At 38.0% G+C, this 26,679-nt stretch overlaps 2 protein-coding genes and 1 long non-coding RNA gene across 8 annotated transcripts in view; 1 reads left to right on the forward strand and 2 right to left on the reverse strand.

The window, feature by feature from the left end:
- The window catches only part of tbx2b (T-box transcription factor 2b), a 7,403-nt gene extending 5,976 nt beyond the window's left edge, over positions 1-1,427 (reverse strand). The window contains exon 1 of the mRNA XM_027147717.2: positions 615-1,427. Coding sequence (XP_027003518.2) covers positions 615-976 — 362 coding nt within the window. The 5' untranslated portion in view covers positions 977-1,427. The remainder of the gene's footprint in view (positions 1-614) is intronic.
- A 193-nt stretch (positions 1,428-1,620) lies between these two features.
- Positions 1,621-8,251, forward strand: LOC113643442. Its single transcript, XR_003440792.2, has 3 exons — positions 1,621-2,247; positions 5,697-5,847; positions 7,689-8,251. It is a non-coding gene; the product is annotated as an uncharacterized LOC113643442 (long non-coding RNA).
- A 319-nt stretch (positions 8,252-8,570) lies between these two features.
- Positions 8,571-26,679, reverse strand: part of bcas3 (BCAS3 microtubule associated cell migration factor) — a 185,005-nt gene continuing 166,896 nt past the window's right edge. For all 6 annotated transcript variants that reach the window (XM_027147721.2, XM_047820655.1, XM_027147719.2 and 3 more), the window contains 2 exons: positions 21,489-21,656; positions 8,571-10,893 (listed from right to left, as the gene is read on the reverse strand). In XM_027147721.2, the coding sequence (XP_027003522.1) occupies positions 10,742-10,893; positions 21,489-21,656 (320 nt within the window). In that variant the 3' untranslated portion in view covers positions 8,571-10,741. The remainder of the gene's footprint in view (positions 10,894-21,488; positions 21,657-26,679) is intronic.

Below are 26,679 nucleotides of genomic sequence, written 5' to 3' on the forward strand. Positions count from 1 at the left end.
CAATATTTTATTCAGATGAGTTCTAATATACAGCTAGTATATTGAAGCGAATACAATAATCAAAATAAATGTCAGTATATATGACTACAAGTAATATAAACATTTACCTACGTGAAAATAAATTTGTCTTTTTTATTTTAGCATTTTCTCCCAATACAGTTTTTAAACTTTAAATAATCGTTCTGTGACAGCCCTAATGTTTTGAGATACTTATTAAGTTATTTCTGTTAAAGAAACGGTTTATAAAAATGAGACAGTACATGTAACTGTGCATACACGGACAACAAAATGTCGGTCACTAAAACCTCCAGAATCTGTATTTATAGACACAATAGAAAAGGCTATATCAATTCGACTCGTTGTGTCCATTTGGGAGCTCAAAAGTCAGCACGCAAACTCGGGATATAGTTACACTTCGAGACAAAAACATTATCTTGTGCAGTTACAAAATAAATAAACAAATAAAATCAATTTACGGATAATATTTTACATTTTACGTATGTTGTAAATGATGACGCACAAACGTCTGTTTGATTAAAGAATCTACAATGAAATCATAATACATACAATACTATTAAAGCAGAAGGTGAACGTTTAGTAAAGCAGGTTATTACCTGCCCGATTTTGTAATAACCATCTCTGTTCCTAATTTGTGGAACTGGTCCCATAGATCCTTCGCTTCCAGTGTGACTTTTGGATCATCTTCCACCTCTTCCTCTGGCTCGAGACTTTTGAGGCTGCGTAAATGAGCGGCCTGATGGTGGTGACTGAGCGCCGGATGAAGCGCAGCCTCGGCGGCTCCAGCCAGACTGTGCTCTGGGAGCGGCTTAGTGAGAGCGGCGGGCGGCAGCGCTAAAGCTGGAAAGAAGGAGGGCTGAGCGGCCGCCAGGAACGCTGACATAGGGAAATCGGTGGGCCGGTGAGCGTGGAAAGGGTGGTAAGCCATGGCACTGCCTGAAAAAACTGGATCTCTCATCGGTGCATCCAAAATCGCTGAAAAATGTGATATTTAAGTGATTTTTCCTTTCCCAGCGGCACTTATCCAGCAGGAATATGCCGTTGTATTGCTCTGTAGAGAGAAATGCGCTGAGGAAATCTTCGACTACAGTGCAAAGTTTCTGTATTGTCGTACAAAAGCGAGCGGAGGCAGATTGGCTAGAGGGAATAAGCACTTCAGTTTCCCTATAGCTGGAGATTTCACCAAGTCTCGTACTATTACCGGTCAAAGTGAGCGCAACGCCACTTTAAAAGAAGATATTTGTTTCCTGCGCGCGCCGTTCTCATAAAAATAAGATCACTCTCTCGACGCAGATGCCCATTTGCACGATCATATTATAAGGGAGAAGCGGAGGTGAAGCGTCTTAGTTCCTGCCCTGTCCTCTGCACAACTGTAACTATCTCACACGTCCTTCCTGCTCCTCTCCCAGTACTAATGAACCAAGCCCCCTTGATTGCTGATTTTACGCTTTTCGGACCAATTGTGAGCCTCCATAGGCGTGGTTTTGACAGCTCCGGCCAGGCCCAAGGAGAGGGGGTGGACAAGAAGGTGTCGGAAGCATTAGCAGTAAGAAAACATGTCAACAGAATAAAATATTAACCAATGACAGAAAAGCAGGGAACTCCCTCCCACACGTCGGAGCCTAGGCGGGTCAGCGCTCATTCCTCAGCCGAAGCACGGACACACCAAGTCGATCAGCTTTTCGCTTTACAATCACGACGAGACTATGCCAGCCTTGTCAGAGCCACCAAATTCACTTCCGATGCACTGGAAACCAGGAATTACGATTACTAAGGTTAATTGTTGCGCAATCTAGTATTCAATCTAATCAATAAAATGGGTGCTAAATACTAAAACAACGCGACTCTTGTGATAGATGGAACATGTACTTCCATCGGAGGAAAACACATTTCCCACCGGGCGCATGTGTTTACAAACAAGTACAATTATTGGAGCGTTATAGTTCAAAACAATCTAGGCTGTATGTCGCGATCTAAAACAAGATCAATAAAATGCTACAGACTGCAAACGCAGTTTGACACGTATTCAGTGATGTGGTCGCTCAGGTATATTAGGAAATCTATTCATATATTTGTTCTCATCACTGACCTGGCGAGAGCGAAGGCTACTTATAAAGCGGACACTGGCACTTTAAATGCAACACGGGTCACTGGAAACACACAAGTCTATACGCAATTCAAAGACAAGACGAACGGAAGGAATATGAAGACATGGTAAAGATAAGTTTGGTGAGTGGCTTCTTCTTGTTGAACCTGCTAATCTGCTTCATATCATTGAATGACATGCCGAGCAACATGTATTGATGGAAGATTTCAGCATATCAGCATATCTACAGCTCATACTAACAACACAGATAGTTACAACTTGGAATGCAAACTAATGTTCGAATTAATCCTTGTTTTAAGGTAAACATATCATTCATGGTTCAATAGTTAGTTAATGATATGATTTTTTAAATAATACTCAAAAAAACAACAAACAACAACAGCTGTATGTTGGTGACTGATATATCAGAATATAGCACATAATTATTCTTTCAATAAGGACCTCTTTGAAATATTTATCATGTATTTTTTCAGCCTTGGGGAAGAAAAAACAAACCTAAACCCAATAGTGGAGATGTTTGTTGCAAAGTGCACTACAGCGTTAAAAAGCAGTGCGCTAGTGGACAGTGGGTTTAATTGGATACGGTGTGTTGTACAGTCGCTTGGCGCCAGTCGGCTGATGAACTGCAATAAGAAATGTCCATTATATCGATTTTAAAATGTTCAACAACACACTACAAACTTTTCTGTTTAAAATGTCAATGCCGTTAATTACTGATAAAACATGAAAAAGTAACTGAGTCATCAGTTAACATAAAGTGTTTTCCAAACAGCCAGCGTCAAATATCCCCAAACAAAGTCTGTTCTCTCTTTCAACACGTTTTTACTGTGAAGCTGCCGTGGAAGAGTGCGGCGACGAGCTGTGCTTCCAATTAACCCTTTAGTGGCCCAGTTACTAGCGCTATGTCTCCATCTGTCTCTCTCTGTCTTCCTCACACACAAACACACACAGTTACATATGTAAATGAACTCTAATCTAATGACTACACTCTTTAATGCGGATAGAACATTTGTTTACAGATTATTTGGTTTATGTATATATATTCAAAGTCATCGGGAATTTATTTATTTATTTATTTATTTGGTTATTTATTTAGTTAGTTAGTTATTTATTGAAGAGGGATTGTATATTTAATATGGGACTGATTTATATTTCAGATGCTAAATATATAATGTATAAATTAATATATTTACGAAAGTAATGGGGAAAGAATATGCATTCATATATTATTACTATACAATATATTATTTTTAATTTTAATTTAATGTTCATCAGAGTGGAATTAATGGTCTCACAAAGAGTCTCAGAGATACTTGTTGCTGAAATGCAGCATTTTCGGTCCCAAACGAATGGCGATTTACTTTTGTGAAAAATGGTCATATAGCGGACAATAAAAGGGGACAGTTACTTATGTTTTAGCAAAACGTGTACGAAATAAATGTATCTAATGCTGATTACCAACAAACAATATTAGAATATTTAAATAGCATATTTACCACAATAAATAGCACAATTTTAAGTTAAAATAATTATAGTTTTATGAAACAACAAAAATATAGAATGGCCATTTGAGCTGCATAGAATAATAATAAACGACAAGTACGTAGGACATTTAATATAAACTGGAATATATGAGATAAGAATCAGAAAAAAATTGAAACAAAGAAACAGGCTTTTAAACTGTAGGCTGTCTGTGTTCGCACCTTATAAGTTGATATTAAAATGTTCCTTTGTTGAATTTGAAGACAACAATTAGGCCACAATATTTACGCACATAAATTCAGCGCAAACTCCTACTTTTGTTTTGTTTTGTTTTTCGCCTGGTAATAAACTGTAAATGAAGAGAGAAAACGCTAATTCGTGTAGTTTACATTATATTGATTTTAGTTGTTTAAGTCTAACCACACGATAAAGAAGTCTCTCCTTCTCTCTTTTTTTTCTTTTTTTTTATCTTCTGGTCGCTAGATGCGGCGGCGGTGCTGTGATTTGTTCATTAGGGCCTGTGAACGCTGCGCTCTTTTCTGCTGAAGTGTTTATAGGCTAAAGGGAGCCGCTGACGCGCCCAAATCAATATTCTGTGTTTGATCTGTGGGCTTTAAGCTGCGACACAGGACGATTTCAAGTGGAAAGAGATTAAGCACACATGGGAATGGTAATGGTTTTCCATGTATATACTTAAGGAACTAATCACATCAACAGAGTCACTGCAATTACGTCCGATTTATTTTTCCTACGTCCTCCATCCTCACTGACACACATCCAGCCCGACGAGAATGTAATCAAGCGCTGAGCCATTATCACACATGAGTTCAGAGTTGTTCATGCTGGAAACTTTGCAGAGCTCCTGCTAACAGTGAAATCCCCGCCGTTAAAGACAGCATGTCCAAATTACAGGCTAAATAACAGGTTTAAGGACAAGGTGCAAAGGATGGCAAAGAACATATAACATTCCTTTCAGCAGGAGTTAAACTGAACAAATCGTCTTACGCTTTATTTGCAAAATATTGTGTCAGGATGAGTGTTTTTTTAATCCAATGTTTGTGTTTAATTCCAAAAAGAATACACGACGTGTTAATTTACACTAATATATAATAATTATTGTATAACATCATGAATGCTGCAGTTACGTCAATAATACAACCCTTGCGTATATAACCGTTGCTTGGTAAAGCCGATGAAGTCCAGTTTCATTAAAAGCACAAAGTAATGAATTAAAATATATAGTACACATGGGTACTAACACACAGCTTTTTTTTTCTTACACATATACACACATATAACTTCGAACTACAATTTTTCAGTAGAATGCAATTTTTCACTTTTATATGATTGTCCATTCCTTTAATCTTTTCGCCATCTCTGACCGAACCTCTGCATCATCTCTCTTGCTAAATTTAGCCGCTAGACTGAGGCTTTGGCGCCAGACCGTTTAAGACCTGTCAAAGTCCCTCATATTTCCCCTTGTCACAGGGATCCCACCGGCCAATAGCACCAACTCCTCCTCTCCTCTCCTCTCCGCTCCTCTCCGCTCCTCTCCTCTCCTCTCCTCTCCTCTCCTCTGCTCTGCTCTCTGCTCTCTTTTTTATTCAACCCATCCATGTGTATGATTGTCCACATTTCTGTATTCTCAGCTAAGGAGTTGTGTCTGCTGGCTAATACAAGCTGAAAACAATACGTTCGCTGTATTCAGAGTTATAACGGTGCATCATTTGTTCTAAGAGCAGTTGCAGTATCGAAACCCACGCAATTTATTATCTCATATTACAGGTAACAGACTTAGTAATATGACTTACAGGCTAATGAATTGATTAGCAGGAAGCTTAGTAGGCTGAACATTGTGTATGCTGATATAAAGTGTCCACTGAGGGCATCTGATTTATTGCTGTTTAGATGCATTTGAGGACTTCCAGCAGATATGATAGTACGTAGAACTCAATAACAAAATAGGCCAAGAAATATGTCATATTTTTAAAATACGCATAAACGTACCATAATAAAACAATCAGGATTTAGTATGTTTCCTTATCAGTTTAATATGATTGACTTTTCAAGTCCTGTCCTTTCCCCACAGGTAACAGCTGGGGGCGCTCTAATGACCCCTGGGACTGTGTAATAGCTCGCACACCACGCAATGCGACCACGTCTATGAGCCTATGAGGACATCACTTATACCAACCAGGCTGTTTGGTTTGCACCTGTTTGAGAACATTATGAACACAATTGTAAGTGAACTGTATATATTTGCAGAATTTGAAGAATAATGAAAAATATTCCCTACCAGATTTATTACAATTTACTAAGATTTAATTGTATATTATTTTGTTAACTAATGTATATATTATGAATAATATACAAACAAATAGCAAACAAATAACACAACAGTAATCCTATTTTATTATTTATTAGCAGAAATACTCCTTTCATTTTAAAATGGAGCTTCTCAACCTAGACGTAGTTAAAGCTGCAGTTAAGTGCAAAATATTGTGCATGAATTATTGTTCAATTACATGTTGTTAGTCAAAAACAATCTGCTCTCGCTGCTCTTCTCAGTCGGTTACACAGTTACCCAGTGTGTTTATTTCACGGAAAAACACTTTACTCAAGAGCAAACTAGAGAAACCCGTCAACGTAAAACAATAAATATCTAGAATGAGAACAAATCACACAATAGTTTCCTTTCTGCGCTCACAATAAATGATCCGGATCCAAAAACGAAACGAAATTAAAAAAAAAGTTGAAATGAAACGGAATCAGATTTTTTCTTTATAAAAAGCACAAACGAGCACAAACACCACCACAAACACATGCGCTTTTTCTGCTCATAGGCAAATAATCCGCAACAAATCTTTAAAAAATTCGCCTGCACGTTTTGTAAAAATAGATTTGTTTATGATTGTTTTTATTTATTAGTCCTGTTAAAAAAAAACTTTGATGATTTCCCCAGAAGTTCCTACAGTTACAGTATCAGAGCAGCCACAATGCACTGAAATGTGCACCAGGTTCCATTCACATGCCAATCAACCATTTTTATATGAATAAATTCAGTGCTGTTAGATATTTTATTTAAATACGAACCTATTCATTCAAAGTATGGAGATTAATTTTGTAAATAATTTAGCGATTACTTTTTAATAAATTATGTTATTATTTAAAGAGGCTGACAGCATACAAAACGACGGCTTATTTTATTTTAACATTCTAATAATAATCTGTAGTAATATGTTCCACACCATAAATGCGCATGTTACACACAATACAGTTCACACTGTTTATAATCCATTTAAGCCCAAATAGAATATTAGCTCACAAAAGGCTAAACGGGCTGATCGACATTTAACTATCTATTTAAAAACATCCCACGCGTCACACGTGATGATTTGAGTTACACGTGATGATTTGAGTTGAGCAGCTCTGCATTACCTAATGAACCGAAAAACTAGTTATTATTCACCTCGACCTCTGAACATGTAAACGCAGTCCTTAAAATCTAGATTAGATAACAAATATGAATTAGGCATATATGCAAACGTGTAAATTACACGTGTAAATTACAGACAATTGATTTATTTAAAAAATATAGTGCATTAATAGAACGTCACAAGCTTCATGTAATTACAAGTTCATAGCTTTATTTTTGTTGATTTTTTTAGTTTTATCGACAATAGTCGAGACAATTTATTAAGAATTTATAAGCTTACAAAATATGATCAAGTGCTTTGTGCCACAGGAAAAGTGAATTTTTTAAACGATTGTTTACATTGTATAGATTTGTAATAATAATAACAACAATAACAATAATAATAATAATAATAATAATAATAATAATAATAATAATTTTGTATATGTGCCTAGTTGTCTCTTAAGCAGTGAACTAAATGTTAACACCTTAACATTATTGCACTTGTTCAGCATGATTAAAATAAAGCTGCTAAGCAGCTGCGTCAGTCCCTTCGGATTCACGAAAAGTGGATTTTTATTCTTCTTATGAAGGTCAGATGAATGCCAACCAAATTTAAGATTACTTATCAGCCCCATTTCAAGCTGCCACTCTGATTTATTGTAGGCACCCAAACTTATCTTCCAAACAGAGATTTCTGACAGTGGACCAGTGGGAGGAAAGAGAAATCTTGCCACCTCTCACCACCTGGCCTGATATGATTCTGTGTGTGAGAAGTGTAGGACTCACTTCCAGGGATCTTCTAGCCTCCAGTGAGCTCAGCTAGCAGACAGTGTACAGCCCTCGCAGTGGAGAAGCTCGGACATGTGTGGGGGTTTGTTCCTGCATGTCTGTTGCTCATCTGCTCAATGCACAACAGGAGATCTGGAGAAAGGCGAAGTTTAACTTCTTCCCTTGTGTCATATATATCTTGTGTCATATATAAGGAGTCTCCACTCCTTAGTGATGTACAGGTGTAGAGAGTTTACAAGAAGGTCCTGGAATCTTACAGTTCACTAAAGCTAGGGGGTTATAAAATAAGATTGTTAGGAAATTATTGAGATTTTTTTTTTTAACATTTATAATTCATCTTATGTTGTCACCTTTTTAGGAATTCATTTGCTTTTATGTACCAGATGTTCTGTGCACTTATGACTGTTTATAATAAAGATTACTTTTATGGTGCATTATTGGCTTTGTTGCTGTCTATGGTTATTATGATAATTAGGACATCTCATTTATATGACTAATACAAATACTGTTAGACAATACTATAATTCAACCACATTCCTGTAAAACAGTATTACACAGAATTCAAACTTGCCTCATTCCTCACTTTAATTGTTTTAAAAAGAATTAAATACCAAAAGAGTACAATTGAATAAAATAGTAAAATATCTATTTTTGGTTAAATGGTCAGTCAATACTAAAAAATAACACACACATACAAAACCTAAAATAACTATTATTCACCTTCTTATGTTTGTGGAATTAAGAAAACACCAGAAACACATTATATAATACTTTTATACGTATAACAATTGAGTTGAAATATAAATGATTACATATTTTCTACCTTGGCCATTATGCTTTATTTATTCATTCATTCATTCATTCATTCATTCATTCATTCATTCATTCATTCATTCATTCATTCATTTTCTATTCATACTCTGTCCCAGCTCAGTACTTGGTATTGACACACAACCATAAATAGTCAGAATGAACAGTTCATCTATTAAAGTAAATAGACACAAAGCAATGTGCATTTGACAGATCATTTCAATTGCAAGGATTTATATTCAACAGGATTAAATCAGTGTCATTCAAAAGCATATTACAGTTCACAAAACGCATGTGCAATGCATTCATGGCAATATAGTCATGCCAATATTGACCTTTGTAAATCATTCAGCGAGTGAGGCCAGCAATCCTTTCACATCACATGCACCTCAGTGTTGCTGCATGCACTGCAATGTCCAGTAGAACCATAACAGCTTTCATTAAGCCGCAAGCTGAGCTGAAAGCTATTACAGCAAAACCTTCATCAATATCACTGGAGTTTATGTCCTGTCATGCCCTGCCCTGTCAAGTCCAGTTCACGAGAATGGCTCTTTTATTAAAGTCATAAAAACGCAAACCGATATGTATGCGCGTGTGTGTTTGCTCAGAGAGAGATAGAGATTTGCTACGCAGTTATTAACTCCCTCTAAACACATTACACACAGCCCTCACACACCTAAATATATGCTGAGGAAAGATGTTTCACAAAGCATATCCTAAAAATTTAAAAGGAAACTAACACTTAGTGGCTCATTTACTGGGAAACAATTAACCCTGCAGTAATCAATAAATTTAAAAAGCACAACATAACGAAGCCACATATAATCTGTCTTTAGTTCAAAAGCACTAACCCCACAAAGGGGAAAAAATCCATTCTTGGACCTAACGGAAGAGAGACTTAATAAGAAATAATATGTAACATTAGTAAACTAAGAAGAAAAGACCCCAACAGTTTATTTATACTTCTTCCCCTCAAGTAATTAAATACTAAAATAGATCAAAAGTATTTTTTGTCATGATATATAAATGTAAAGTTTGTATCATTTTGTATGATCGTAAAATGATATTTAATGTAAATAGTATAATTAATACACATATAAACATAATGCAAAGGCATAATTATGATTCAGTCAAAGAAATTGTGCATACAATGCAGTGCCTGATCTTCCTCTTAAATGTACACTAGCACTCATATGAGCACTTGGATACATTTTCGACAGGTTTACTATTTTCTGCTATTGATAATGCCCAGGAAGTGTTATAAGATTCACTTTTAAATTTTAATTTTAAATTAAGTATTTCTGTTATTTCACACTGGTTTAAAGCTTTGCACACTCCTGGTGTCTTTATGAAGGAGCTACACCCATTAGATGTTTCTTAAATTCTTCCAAAAGGCTGAGCATTTATTCCATATAAACATGTTCTAAACAAGTTCTATATGTTTTGGAGAAATTTAATAAAATAAAAAATCAAACTAAAATCAACTACTTATTAAAATTACATATTGATCCAGAAATACAATCATACATGGGGTTTAACTTCACTATTTAAATTTCATTGAAATAAATTTATTGAAATGTCATAAAATACATATTCAGTCTAACATGTCCAAACTTTTGACTGAGAGGAAATCAAGATACGAACAAGGTTGAATAACACAGGTTGAATAACAAACAAATACATAAAGTTATGGCATGAATTACACTCCAATGCCCAAGGATATATTGGCATAAACATGTCTAAATTGCACGCAATATTTTTTTAACTATTTAATGTCATGTATTTGAGAAAGGGACAAAATGGCAGCTGTGACGGCCTTCACAAGAGATGACTCACTCTCTCTCACTCACTCACTCTCTCTCTCACACACACACACCACATAAGACAACATGTTTGTTACAGAAGCAAAAATCAAGTAGCACGTTTACTGAAAGCCTGCATGCAGGTCTTGTCTCCATTTCTGCTCTGATGCGAAAGGATCTTCACTGATGTTAGCTTCAGCGTTAGTTAGGTGGAAGGAGAAGTCAACATCACGCGCCACAAAATCTACCCAGACAGACGAAGAAAAGCAGTTTCCTGTGATGAGATGGAAAGGTTTTCACAGAGGAGAAGCTGCTCTAGGGGAAAGCTGTGGGGTAAAGGCTGAGCGGCTGGCTCTCGTTGGTCGGCAGGGGAGAGCGGTAACCTTCAAAGTTACGAGGAATGCTGCCACTTGTGGAGCCTGAACTGTTACTCAGCGTCTCGATACTGCCTTCCCTCTGCAGTTCCGCTGAAAGACAGAACAAGACACAGATAATAGAGAGAAACCTTAGATTAAAAGCACAAAGAAACATAATACAATATTTGCATATAAATGTATAGAAACATGCAAATGTAGAGAAACAATAATAAAAAAGAAAAAGCTAAGACTGTCTATTTTATCATTTAAACATGTTACACAGTACATTCATACAGCGGAATCAAAAATTCATAAACTACCAAAATAATCGCTCACTTATTAAATAAGTACTGAAATGAATAATACCAACTATCAGGAATCTACAAATAACGTAACATTATTTACTTTTTTTTCTATATGCTTTATGTTTTACATGTTTGACATAAAGAATATAAATTTGTATTGCTAAGCAGACCAGTGTCAAATAAGTTATAACCGGTGTGAACTGTTGCGCTCTTTCTGTATATACTAACAACAGTATGGTATTCTATAGTAGACTAACAGATACATAAATCTTTATTACATCATATTCTCTTCATAATGTTTTTATTGGATCCATAACAACAATAATCTTAATAGATTTAAATACTTTTGTGACAAAGAATATGCCAAAATATGCCAAAAAGCTACTTTGAAGTGAAACAGAAGAAGGATGTCAAGTTGGATGTGGCCTCGTGACCCACGTGGCAGGTTTAGAAGAAAGCAGGGTGACAAGGCTTCGGCTGGCTACATTCCACAGAATGATATGTGCTCGATGGGAGGACAGTAAGGGTGTATGTTTGCTTTGTTGAGAGAGCACCGTGCACATAACCCCATGGCCGAAGCTCGTAAATTCCACACTGCTGTCTCAAAGTGAAGGGAGTACCACAGTGAGGTGACCACTCTACTGCTTTTTCTAGCGCACGATACAAAACATGCACTTGAACCTTCTGGTTTAAATATATACCGGCTCCAAGACATCCTGCAACCTGAGAGTGATCAGACTGAGCCTGCAGCAGGTCATGGTCCAGTCTCCAGACTGGACAGCATAAACCATGTGCACCACAGACGCCGTCATCTGGACTGGAAGGTATGCACAAGTGAGGAATTTATCGATGAAAGTAAATAATGCTGTCACATATACCCTCACAACCACACTCATAATATTGTCACTTTACATGCAACAGGTCTCTACAACATGTTCCATAATCTAAAATACTTGGATCCACTGCCTACATTCATAACACTCTACACACACATTCGGAAAGTGCTGGAATTGATTGAGTCATTTGATTTGACTTGGTTCAGTAAAAAAACAACATTTTGGCCTCAGGTCCCCCAACACTGTTCATCACTGTGAGAACACCAACTCCAAAGTGAAACATGGTGGTAGTAGCACTTTTATTTTGGCACCTTGCTTAATTTCCTTGTCTGATTAATTTCTTCAAATGACACATATATGTGAACATTTCTATACGTCTATGTACTTCGGTATCTCTTCTGCATTCCTCTTACAGCGATGCAGCAGCCAAGACCTGGTAATAGTTAAACCCAGACTTCAGACAGCCAGAATGACAATAAAACTACACTTTAAAGCTGATAGTTGGACAAACCACATACACAAATGTTACATCATATGTCTTTAGCATTTCCTGTAGAATACATATAGAGGAGTGGTGTTCTCGAGTAATGTAGTGGTCGAGGTGACAGGTTAACAGATCAAATCCATTTCAGAGTGAACAGATCGGTTGGTCCTGGGGTGACCCGGCACTCTGCAAATCATGCAGCAGCAAAACAAAAATTGGAAAACCAGAACCAGCAAGTCTGCATGTATCCCTTGTCTCCTCAGCGTGCATTCTCCTGATTCAGAACACGCTCCTGCAGCTGGGGGCTTGTGGTGGCCAAGACAGATTGAGTTGTGCATTAGGAAGAAACGAAACAGGGATCAAAGTAAACAAAAAGCCCTTAATCAGTCTGCTGGGTCTGAGCAAATGGCAGTGAGAGAGTCTGCCTAATTACTGCCCTTACTATCAAAGAGAGAGAGAGTGAGATTGAGAGCAAGAGAGCATGACAGAGAGAGGGATTGAGAGGGGAATGAAGTCTGTAACCCACACCAATACTATACTTATCCCATCTGATTGTTTTGTTTTGCACTTTAATCTCAGTGTGGCCACAGCTGGCACTGGTTAGTGCTCTCACGTCACGCTGTTCCTCAGGCCGACGCCGTCATGGCCTTTAAGACATGGGCACACACCGACATACACCTTGTGGATGTTGCTACTGGTGCTCAATGTTTCAGCTCTGCCCAACTCCAGTTACTTACTCCTTCACTTTCATCCGACTGTCATGAGTGTTTTGATACGATTTAAATAAAGATTGATTAACTTGGAAATGAAAGGTGTATGTGTCTATACAATTGACACCATTTTCCAGTCAAAGGGTTATGCCAACAATCAGGCTCCGACACTCAGGCACCATGCTCCATAACCCAGGGGTGAAGAGGCAAAAGTGGAGAAGCTTATTAATAAGAGCCCAGTCTCCATATTTCAACCTCATTAAAGAATGCTTTCAGGGCTGGACAGGTAAAGGTGGCAGGACCCTCAGTGCACCCACCAAAGTCCGCTTTCAATTACACCTAATGAAAATCTAGTGTAACCTGCCGTGCCCTAATGCACTCCAGCCTGCAGCTCAGAAGGCAGCCAAAGGCACATTTCTCATATTCTCATTAGACGTAGAGCCATGCTGACTGAGTTGAGATAACGCAAAAGCTGCAGGGCTTCTGACATTCCTGCATGTGGATTTTCTGAGTGAGAAACATCTACATAAATGCAGGGGCCAGCTTCTGTACTGGAAGATCCAGAGGTCAGGAAGTCAACACAAGAAGAAACAGTACTAGTGGCATAAAATAAATATAAGCAGTACATCCTGGTACAGTGTACAGCACACACGCATATGCACATATGGCTATGACGGACAATAGTGTAGTCTTGCTTCTCTCTGAAATACAACAAAGTGATAAGTGCCAGCCCTCTCTATAAAGCATGCACAAGTGCACTCATAAAGTATATTCATGTAATTACTAACCTGAACCACGGCAATGGCAAAGCATTAACACGGACGTGAGAACAACCATAATTACAAAGACCATTTTTCACTTTGTCTTCCAGGCAAAAACATTCAGTAGCTTTTGGGGGGTGAGAAGGATTTTTAAATGGTGACTAGATTTACTACTTTTATGTATATGCTTGACATAAATTATGCAATGTAAATGAGTCTAACTCAAATGTAAATTTTTAATATTTCTCATCTCAAGGACTTGAAGAAGTTGCAAACCAAGTTAAATAAAATCAAAAGTTAATTTACAGCCTCTTAAAATACACACACATACATGTTGACTGTGACTGATGTTTATAATGAAATAACCAGCAACACTACTGTATACAAAGAGCACTGAAATGTGTCAAATTAAAATCTAAATTATACCAAAACAAAGACTTATTACAGCTGGCAGTGTAACTGACTGTGTCGCTTTAAACCTGAGACTGAAATTCAGGCTGGCAGGATGCAAGGTTCATGCCATTTACAATTACAAATCACTCTAGCATCTGGCCTAAGTTGTATTTTGATTCAATTAGCTGATGTGATTGTTGTCTATAATCCTAAATACGCCTTTGATTAATGAGTGCAGTCAGCATGCTAGCTCCAGGGCTGGGCTCTATAGTGTCTAGGAGATAGTGGTAATGACCAAAGCTTCACTTACGCTCAGATACAGAGATTCCTGTAGCCCTGAGGAACAGCATAAACCTGCAATCAGCTGGACCTTCACAAAGAACAGCTATAGTTCCCACATTAATTCTGTTCACATTAGCCTACAGGCTCACCAACACTCCTCAGCATACACACAAGAGAGCTGCACTTTAATAAATGGCATGGTTAAAGCTGTATGACTGAAGCACATTCAGCATGAACAATGATGCCTCATACTCAAACACAATTTGTGCAACTGTGACCTTTCTTTAAGCAGATCCACAATCAATATTTTATTTGGGGTAAATGGTTTATATCTTAAAGCACATCCATGTTGTTTGAAAATCGAGGGAGAGGGAGAAAGTAAAACAAACAAACAAACAAACAAACAAATAAATAAAGGGTGAAAGAAAGAGAAATATTTGTTCACAAGGCTAAAAATGGTCTGTGTTGTCCACAGGTTAAGGCCAGTGGTTAGATCCAACCTGATTTTATATCAGGAACTATAGCAGCAGTTGTACTTTCAGCTGTTCCACTAGAAAATCTGATGTAACTGAAAGGTGTCATATCACACATATATTACTTACAGATCATTTATACACATGCTTGTCAAATAAAAATTTTTTAGTTCCACCATTAGGAATAAATAAATAAATGTTCTACTGCTCTTAACTTAAATGTCACAAGCTGTGCAGCTGTGACTCTAGTAGAACATGCTCACAGCAGCTAAAACTGGACTACGAGCTCAGTTTCATTATACCATTCTGAAATAATGCTTCTCTAATGCTCTCTCTTAGGCTCCTCATAGTGCAACAAGATATAACCAAATATATTATTTTGAATAACCAGGATGAAAGCAAGTTATTTTACTTTCAGGAATCTGCTAGTGAGCAGTCATATATGGGATAATCAAAGACCTTGACCTCATTAGCATAAACACATTCCACTCACTCATTCTTCAGTAGTAGCTGAATGGTCAGAATTGCAATAGTTGGAAAGCAGAACCAACTAAATAAGTTAGTTGCTTACTGCAGGCAGGTATAAACAAAAATAACAAACTGCATGAGCAGAGAAACCTGAAACCAGGTAAGTTCGGTAGACCATGTGTACAGTACTGGAAATTTGACTAGAGTTTTGTACACCATGTTTTCCAGTGTTTCCCAGGGGAGTAGTGATGGTACAAACGTACAGATATACAGATATGTGCAGCACTACAAACATAAATACAGATAATGATGTTGCATTACACCATCACTCTGGAAACCGATAACTGCATGTCTAATTCTCTAAACACTAGCTCATTAACAGGTCCTCTTCCACTACCACAATCGCCAACACTTCCTACTCAACTGTAATTACCTTGTGGTAATCAGTGCAATCATACTTCTAAGTGTGCTATATTGTATCGATAGGAAGAGGTTGTAAGTGAAAGAAAACCATTTCCATTTTTCTAGCAATTGACTGGCTGCTACTTGGCTGAGAATGTAACCCTATTTAGCCACAGTTTAGACATCAATGATGTAATAGCAAATCCACAGCATCATATATGCACACAAACACAACTATACTAGTGTAGCCTGTAGATAATAAAAAAATCTTCACTTTTTTGCTAACTGAATTGTATTTTTGATTTATGTAATTGCATTTTCTATTATTATTATTATTATTATTATTATTATTATTATTATTATTATTATTATTATTATTATTAATAATAATAATAATAATAATAATAATAATAATAATCATGTGGTTTGTTTCTCATTGGTCTATAAATTTGGGAACTGGTCAAGAAAATACAAACACAAATAACTTCAATTTTAAGTGCTTAATTTCCCTTTCTCTTTATTTTCTGCCTTAGTTTCGCTTGCTCTCTTCGTTTCCTTCAAGTCCCACTTTCTGAGTGCCACTCCCTTGAGCAAGCTGTTAAGTGCAATCTCCAAAAAGCCCATCGAATGTATCGTTGCCCTCCTTGCTTTCTCTTCCTCACTTGTAAGGCTGTTTTGTGGTCAGTAATCCTGAGACAGTGACAGAGTGGCAAAGCTGAGATAAATGATACAATAAGACCTAGCTCCATGACAGGAATAGAGGAATGTACAGATAGTAGGAGAGGATGTAGAGGAAGCAGTGGCATCATTGGATGAAGAAATAATTTTTCACCATCTCACAATGTCACTGTGCATTACACTCAAAATCTTGGCTGGCCAAAGAGTGTGACCCTGTATTGAATGGGTGAGTGCTGAGGGGAAGAAATAATGATGGTGCTTTTTCTTTCCACTCTCCACTCTCCTTTACATTTAGTCGCTTTGACAAATGATCAAATAATATTTCAGAATAAAGGATTTGAATAACTCACATGGAAACAGTGTGTGACATTAAAACATGTGCCATCCATGTTCTCTTCAGAACGTGAGTCTTAGGACAGAATATTAGTAAATCTGAAATGGAGATGTGCCCTGCAATGGGTCGGCTATCCTGGGATAGTCTCCAGGATCCCTGCAACCCTGTGTAGAATAATCGTACAGAAACTGTTTAGACCTTCAGGCTCTAGCGTTAGTGTCTGATTCTGTGTTTTTGTTAAGACCACAAAGCCGCTAGCATGTCAGACTGAGCCTCGTAAGTGACGCAAAAGTTCTCCAATTGTCCTTTAAGACAAATAAGACATTTGAATATACCTGCTTAGGTAGATAAGTGTCTGTTTTTACTATGCAAATATAGGCTGTGCAAGTCTACAGATAAGTGCTCTACACTACACTTGAACTTTAATACTCTATCTCAACTAAGAACTCCAGCACAGCACTAGCTTCAGCAGCAGGCTAAAAGAAGCCGGATTAGCACCAGGTTTGTTTGTGTAATCTATCGTATGCGTTATAAAAGCAGGCCCTCTATGATTGATTAGCCGTGTGCTAATATCTTACGTGGCAGGCGGCTGGGCCAGTGCAGTTTTGGCTGTGTGTTATTGCTCTAGAGATTGCAATCTTTTGCTGTTAAAATGAGCACTCACTCAGATAATGGTCTCCATTGCACAGATGAATAAGTGTGACTCAGTCCAATCCAAATAGCAATATTACCTTCATCAACCAAAAATGGCAAACAAAATGGAGGCTTTCACAAAGCCAGGCTCAGAAATTGCTCAGGCTATATGTTTGATGAGCCCACTTAGTTATTAGGAGTAGACTACAGGCTGCTGTCAGGTTAAACAGGACATTCACTTCATATTTGTCATAAACTTTTCCTTTTATCTTTTAATATCAAGCAGCCATGTGAATTCGTCACAATGAGATTCTGTTTAAGATCTAATCTTTATTCTACCAAAGATTACACATGGGTTTCTCGGAAGGATGAATTACACACCAGCTACATATTAGAACACAGCTAACCAGGATTTCTGCTTCTATATCTGTGTCTCAGTGTGTCTTTGCCTACATTGTCCAAAAAACATCTTTTAAAGCAACACACATTTACAGAAGCACTTGTAAAGCCTTTTAGAACATAACGTAAATCCTTGCCTTCGAACCGAAGACTAAAAATTAAGAAAGTGGTAAAACTGGCAGTTCTTTCATTTTATTGTAGAAAACATTCAAAGTCTGCCTAAATGCAGGCTTCAATAGCAAAGCTGAGCACTGAGTCATGAACATCTCGATCACCGTAAAGTGGCTAGAAAATAAACAGGCCGTCTCAAGACTGTTAGCAGACAAACGGAATTTTGGCAATGAAGCATGTCTTACTAACTGGTAGATCTTTGTGCAATGTAAGTAATAAAACCTGGTGGGCCACGCTGTTCTAGAAAAACAATCAACAGCAACAGCAGTGTGGTGATATGTGGACTGATGGGAAGCAGAGTTACTGTGCTGATTCCCAATAACAGCATGTCATACAGTGTTTTTCACTTTTTAATGAATTAAATAATGGACCATTATCCATAATAATGTCTATAATTACAAATATAGCACTCCTAAAATTAAGAGCTAATAATTGTATTTAATAGAGCAAGAATTTATAAAGTTAGAGCTTTATCTCTGACTGTTAGAAAGCAGTGATACTAGAGACATCTTCCTAAATGTCACATTTTCACTCGAAAAGCACACTGTTTTTAATCTACTTATATGGACTGACACACGTAAGTATGCAAGCTGTAATAATGATAAAGATATTTTAAGTAAAGTTATTTTAAATAAAGATTATTAAGGTAAACATTGCAGTCGGAAATACAGTCAAAGCTGCTGTTACAGAAAATGAATCAACCCTTCATGACCAATCTTGTGTTGTAGCCTTCAGGAGTGATGTGGTATAAGAGTGTATTGTGCAGACTGAAGCATAATGGTGTGTGTGTGTGTGTGTGTGTGTGTGTGTTTTGATAAGAAGTGTATACTTGTGTGGGTGAAGCACATGTTTTCCCATAAACCTCCAAGCATGACTGTGTGAGTGCCTGAGTAAGTGTGTGTATGCATGTGTGACGAACTTTCAGTGTTTGTATGTATACATTTGGCCATTTGTGTTCACCTACGTGTGTCCATGCGTGTCTGTTTGAGTGTGTGTGTGTGTGTGTACGGGCAGTGTGGAACTCCCCCGAAGGAATGTTAAAGGATGTTCTGGGAGAAAGACTTGGTACTTGAGAGCTGTCGCAAACATCCTCTTCACAATGCAGCCATTGTGGCGTGGCCTGCTAGGCCAGTGTAAGTTCTCTGTCAAGTGCACAAAAAGGCATCAGCTCTTCTAAGTGTTAAATGAGCACCCACAGTTAGTTCAGGAAACGAGTCATAGCATCCTCACTCTTTTATATTGCCATCTAATGACAACCAAAAATCTGTCCTTTCTGTCCAAATACATTATTGCAATTCGCCTCACAAAAATATGAACATAAATTAGTATTAGTATTGCAGAGAATCAGCCTGTTTGTAATGTAGCTGTTTTAAATATATCAGAAAAGATGAATCATATAAATAAGGCTTATAGTATGAAAAATTCAAAGTGATGTTTCTGTGCACTTCAATGTAACAGGATTAAAAAAGAGATACAAATGTACTTTTGTGCTCACTGATCATAATAAGAAATAACTTATCTATAATCCCTGGGTTTAACCTCAGTATAAACTGGCATACTAGTGGTACAAACTGGGGGAAAGCAGTGCCTCTAGTCACAGAAAATGTTGCAGTCCTGTACTCTCCCTTGCTTAAATGGAATTTATGTTGGTTAGTACCAATCACCAAAATCAAATTTGCAACATGTCACTGGGTGAAATCTAATTTCAAGATGACTGGGTTTCAGGAGTCTGTGAAAAACGGCCCCATCACCTGCTGAGGGCGGGGAAGGACAGACTTCCGTCTCATCAACCCATCATGTTCAGTTTCTCTGAAGAACAGAAATAGAAATGCATCAAGTGAGACACGACAGCAGAGAAAGACTGATAGGAGGTAAGGGCAAGATGGAAGCAATGATGGAGAATTAGTTAGAGAGGAACATAAAAAGAAAAAGAAATAAGTCTTGTCCCATGACAGCAAAGCAGTGGAATCTTCTCTAGAAGAAAAGACATGTGCATGTGCATGAGAACTTAAGTGCGGAACCATCTGCCTCTGTTTTTCAAAGTGACTGTCACTGAACCTGCTGCCTCAAACAAAGTGTGTTACTGCTATAAAGAGGTGCTTTTGGGTATGATATTCACCACTCCACATAGCAACACACGCACACACACACATGCGCACACACACAGTGCTACAAAGTCATCTGCTAATCCTAAAACCTACCAAGCAACAACCCATTCCTACTGGAGATGATGATGATGATAAGTGGAGGAATATCAGTATTTACTCATCTTAATCCTCTGTGGTAGTTCAGTATATGATTAGATTTCTTTTCTGGATGGTTTTCAACTACAGCCGTGGTGTCTGGCTAAGACACAGACACAGGCTGATAAAAATGATAGTCGTATCTCATCAGAGGCTCCAGCAGTATGTCCCCAGTGCCTGAGTGGCTTGTTTAGCGCTTCCTTCCACAATCCATTTTCTGAGCAATGCTCCGGGCTTTCTACTGAAGCAAAGGGTTAACTATGTGTTCATCTGCCTTGCTAGAGGGCCAAAAGTTGAGTGTAATGTGATCAGTAATGAATTTTGTGTTACATTAGGCTGTATAAATGGATGGACAAGCGCAGACTACAAGTGTCCGGGAGTCGGCCTTAATCTAATGATGCAAAAATAGAGACAGAACCAATTACAAGGAGGGCCAACTCGGTGCTGCTGCAGGGACTGCAAATGAATAGGTACAAATCAAATTAGTGCCTAATAGACGCGCTACGAGAGAGGGCCAGTCGATGCTAAATGCATTAGGGCCTTCTGACCTTGCTGCTCCACGCAGCGGCGTGCAGGATTCAACCTCCATCTTCCTTCAGAAATCAAAGGGACTCTTGTTTGGTGAGGGGGAGGACCGCAGAACTGCAGCTTCTTAAATGAGTTAAACATTTGGATTGCATAGAATGGCAATTCCTCCTTCTTTTTGCTTTCTTTTACACTACAAACAACCTAATTCATTATTATAAAATGTGCAATTTCCTAGATAATCTTTATAAGAAATCATTTAATATGCCAGTGCTTTTAGAGGAAATTCACCATTTTTCTAAACTTGAAGGAACAGTAAAGGAGTCATACTACAGAGTACACTATTTCTAACAGAGATGACAACAGATAAGAAGTTTTAAAACAGTCCATTAAGTAAGCACTGGAACTTAGCATTCAGTTTTAAAAAAGCAGGATTCATATTTTTGTTAAAAGCTACAACATTCTGATACATTTACCTTTAATATGGATCTAAAATACATAAATATCGATATTTAAGGGGCAAAAATTTTAAATTTACAAATTATGTTGTGGTTATGAAAATGTCAGTATACATGTGAAGAGATAAACAGTCATGACTTTGTAATTCACCTGTTCCAGAGCCCACAATATCTCTGCTGGGTGACTCAGACATGGCTTCAGCAAGCCTCTCCCTCAAGCCCTCGTCTGTGGCATCCACAGAAGACATGTGACGCAAGCCAAAACTCTCGGGCCAGCTGCCACACACCTCCAGCAGGGTCACACTGTGGTCAAATGTGCCTGAGAGAGAAAGAGAGAAAGAGAAAGAGAGAGAGAGAGTGAGAGAGAGCAAAATCAGACACACAGAACATATGAGCGTCAGCTAGGTGCTGTAAACACGTTTTTTTGTTTTTTGTTTTTACCTTTATTTTACCAGGAAGTCTCATTGAGATCAAAAATCTCTTTTACAAGAGAGACCTGGCCAAGGTAGCAGCCATACATAAACACAACATAGTAAAAACATACATACATACAATCATACAATACAAGGACTTCTTCAAGAAAAGAAACGGCTACACCTTTTACCTTTACCACATTTTTTATGATGGTCTTAAATGTATTTATTGATATGCATGTTTCTAATTTAAGATCTTTTTGCAAATTATTCCATGCCCATGGTGCATAGTATGAAAATGCAGTTTTTCCCAAATCTGTCCAAACCCTGGGTACATTAAAAAGCAACCATTTGGAAGAGTGTAGCTGATAACTAGCAGAATTGCGACAGAGGAGGGTACAGAGGTAAGCTGGAAGTTTACCTAGCATGGCTTTATATATAAAAATATACCAATGCTGTTTTCTGCGAGTGGTCAGTGATGTCCAACCCACCAGATCATAAAGAATACAATGGTGAGTAAGGGACTTTGCATTTGTAATAAAGCATAGAGATGAATGATACACCGAATCAAGGCTCCGTAAGATGGAGGAGGCTGCGTGCATATATAATATGTCACCATAATCAATCACAGACAAGGTAGCTTCCACAAGTTTTTTTTTGGCATTAAATGTAAAACTAGATTTATTTCTAAAATAAAAGCCAATCTTTATTTTTAGCTTCTTAACTAAATTAGCAATATGTACATTAAATAAAAATTGTCATCTATCCATACACCCAAGTACTTGTATGTGGGTACCCTTTCAATGGAATTACCATCAGATGTAAAAGTGCTAAGATCATCAAGCAGCTGTGGGCGAGTTTTTGAAAAGACCATGTATTTAGTTTTCTGAGGATTTAAAACCAATTTTAAATTGAGCAGAGCAGTTTTGTAATGACTGAAATGCAGTCTGAAGCTCTTGCACAGCCTGTGCTATAGAAGGAGCGCATGTATAAATGACAGTATCATCAGCATAAAAGTGTACTTTTGCTTGAACGTTCTTACCTAAATCATTTATAAAAAATAGAGAACAGAATAGGTCCCAAAATGGACCCCTGAAAAAATGTGTTTTTTTGTATAGTCTATATCTAAAATCTGTAACAGGTGTTACGATATAAATAAAATGAACAGCAAAGAGGAAATAACTGACCCATTTTAGGACTATAGAGCACACACAATGCTGAAATTATATATAATATATTGATAAAAATCTCTCTACTACATCATATCCTATTGGGCCAAATGTCTTCACAAGTAAAAAATGCAAGCATTATGTTATTGTAGAGTGAAACAGAGGGTCTTTGAGAAGAGGGAACATGACAGTCAACTGAAAGAATCTGTTCAGTCTTACTAAACAGATAAAAATTAGAGTTAACAGTGGGCATTAAATCTTAAAAATATATTTCTGAGTGGATTCACAACTGGATTTTTGTGAACAAGACCAAAAGATTACGCTGTGTTCATGGTAGCAGGAGGTAAGAAATTGTCTTGCAAATATTTCCCCATGAATTAATTAGTTGGTGAAGGTAATATTGCTATTAATCAATTAGCTGTGCATTTTATATACCTAATTCATTTTTGTTAATAATTAGGTATACTCCCACTTACTAAAAAGTTTAAAATCTCAACCATGCTACACATTCAAACAGTTTATATATAGCGTTGCCTAAATAGCACCACAAAAAACAAGCAATAGTTTATTTAGATTTTCCCTGTAGCCCCATCAGTCTAGCATAATGCAAAGGATGAGTGAAGCGAAAGAATCCAGCACTCACTAGTCTTTTATAATGGTGTATTTAAGAAGTGTGAGACAGTGGCGTTTCTGGGGTGTCTCTGCACACACACACTTCTGCGCTTTGTGAAGTACAGCTGGGTTATCAGAAACGCTCAAAAGGAGGCCTTTTGATCTTTGGGCCAGTGGCTATCTGCAGTGGCCTGTTTTCCCCTGTACAGCCTCAGCCACACTCCAGGCCTCTGACAGGCCGTAATGACAGGCGAGAGAGAAGCGCGGCCGACCAGCAGCCTGTTGCTGATATGGTCTTGAAGCCCTACTGCTATCTGCTGTAAAACACCACCCGGCCAGACACACACAGCAGATAACCACTTCATAAAAAGCTGATTGTCCCATGTCTGACTCCTCAAAAGAGTGTACACTCCTACAGAACCAGCTTCAAAGCCACAGTGCAGGACCACGACCACACAAATCGAACTGTGTGGAATAAGAATGTTACATCACACACACAAAGTTAGAATTTAATTTTCTTTCCCACAGTGTAGGACTTAGGACTAAAGTAAAACATAGCGAGGATTGGAGTATCCACGTAGAGTGCAAAGTACATATGTGTATATCTGAACATTTGTGAGGCTTAGTTGGGATTTAATCTGTGTGTGTTTATAAAAAAAACAGGCCAGCAGTTGTGCATGCATGAATCAAAGCTAAGCTAGAGAGAGACAGAGGCAGGCACAATTACATAGAATTCCCTTTACTCCTGCTGATCTAGCCTTAAATGAAGAAGTTCAGTCATTAGGGTAAAGAAATTGTAACAAAGTCATTGCATGTAATTCATACACAGAATCAAAAATGTGCAAGAATCAGAGTGAGTGACAAAGGAAATGATAAAGTCGTGTCTCTCACACTCTTGCATGCTATAGTGAGGCAGTCGAGCGGAAGAATGACATCGGCAGAGTAGAAGAGTAGGTCAGGAGTTCAGGCCGTCCACCGGGGAAGATCTCTTCATCAGAGTGGCTGACAACCTGCTGCAGCCTACATTCCTCATTCTTCACACCCCTCAGCTTCAGACCCTGCCCAATTAAATAATATATGCCTGCCAGAGGATGAGCAGTACACCAAGAAGTCAGTGTCCAAAGCAGCACCACATGGCCTATCCCTTTGCCCAGATGTGCCCGCTGAATTTGATTTTATTTCTTTTGGAAATCTCATCTGAACTACTGAGAAATGTAGAGATGATGTTCACACGAATGGCAAACAAATACAAGTAAAAAAAAATCTGCAGTGTTTTTCATTACGCTAGAATCCATGTGGATTTGTCCTACCCCAGCTGCTGGAGAATGCAGGTCTGTTTATCTCACACTGCTGTGATTTGAGGATTTAATGTAGCGTGCATTCAACTTTACAACCAAGCCTCGTGTCAGAAGGGCCAGCTTTCCACACGCACATCAGAGGTAACAGGACACACATTACCTGGTCTCTGGGCTACCAGAGGGTGACACAACAACCCAAACACCTAAATGAGCAGCTGCATCACATGAGGTGGGATTAATTCAATTAAGTTTTATAACAGGGTCATAAATGAGTTCAGGTAAATGAGAATTTATGACTGGAAAAGCACATTTCAGGTTTGTTGATGATGGTCACCTACATCTTTTTGGCTGAGTGAAAGTCCAGTGCATAAATCAAAAACCGACAGGGGGTAAAAAAAGTAAACGCTGCCCCAGTATAAAAAAGCGGTTTCACTCTATGCATGTTAATGTCAGAAATGAGAACTCTAGCTTTCACAATTGAAATCAGCCAAAAAAAAAGGGGAAAAAATCATGTAGTTATTTCAGCCTGTATTACAATCAGTGGATAAAATGTGCTTGAGATCAGAGTACATAGGCAGTACTTAACAACTTTCTGTGGAGCCGCTGGAGAGTGTGTCCTCTTTAAAGTGTCCCCGCTAGCTAACTCGCCCGATAAGCAAACACTGGGCACTTTAGTTGGCTTTATTTCTGTAACCTTTGGCTTTCCTGTCTGTGGCCTCCCTTTATAATCTTTCACATAGAGGTTGTTCTAAAGTGCTACTCCTCTCTCACTCACACACACCATCAAGCACTCCTGAGACTCAAGACTGGCAGCATCGGAGGCACAGGTATCACCACAGAGGCCATATAGACCAGAAATCTGCCAGTAGAGTTTAGCAGTGTTGTGTGAGTGTTAATGTATATGTAAGCTTCATGGATTAACAGCATGATACACAGCTTTAAGGATTTTTTTTCTCAGAGGCTCCACCCTTTTGTTACTCTACATATCAGCTTTTAAATCATTTAAATCCTCACTACTCTCTTTTCTCTCGCCCTGTATAGCACAGAGAGTGTTAGTAATCCCATCAATAACCACACTGTGCTTTTACTCATGTGCACCCACACACAATGCTTTCCCAGTCCTGCACACTCTTCTTGCAATTAGACTTAAACCTTTAATAGCACAGAGTGCAGAGTAGGTCTGAAGCTGTGTGTGTGGCACCTATACACCCTGATCCTATTCGGCTTGGTGTGAGAACTTGCATCTCTTAAAATGGGCAGATCAAAGCTAAGCTAAGATAACTCCTGCTTCATGCCACTTCAGGTGATAAAGACTTGTCATTTCACAGTTAAAAAAAAAAAAGGTGTGCAAATAAGAATAGGAGCCAGTCTTGTCATGTCACCCTGGTCTGTTTCAGCTCCTAAACTTTGCATGGATTAAGCAAGGCATGGAATTTTTGATTTAGAGACTACATGTCTGCATTCCTCAGGCTAGCTGTGAAAGATCTAAAACATATCCAGGCCTCTGGGAAAGAGACAACACAGAAGCATGACTCACTGTGAAAGATGGGGAATCAGTCAAACCACAACTGATCCAGCACAACATGGGTGTGAGCTATGAGATACAATATTATATAATCAGTATCAGTGACTTACCTAGCAGTCATAAACAATAGGACTTTAAGAGTCCTACATACTAAAAACTAAACAGAGCTGCAAACACATACAGTCCAAACCTACTGTATCTTTCTCTGCCCAGTTTTGTGATGTACAATAATACTTACAACATACAACACATGAGCGTTAGATGTCTTTCCACTTGGAATTCATAATTAAGTAAGCCTAAGAAGGCTCCTGCGTTCATACAATCA

This window comes from Tachysurus fulvidraco, chromosome 11 (assembly GCF_022655615.1).
Source record: "Tachysurus fulvidraco isolate hzauxx_2018 chromosome 11, HZAU_PFXX_2.0, whole genome shotgun sequence".
In the NCBI taxonomy this organism is placed as follows: domain Eukaryota; kingdom Metazoa; phylum Chordata; class Actinopteri; order Siluriformes; family Bagridae; genus Tachysurus; species Tachysurus fulvidraco.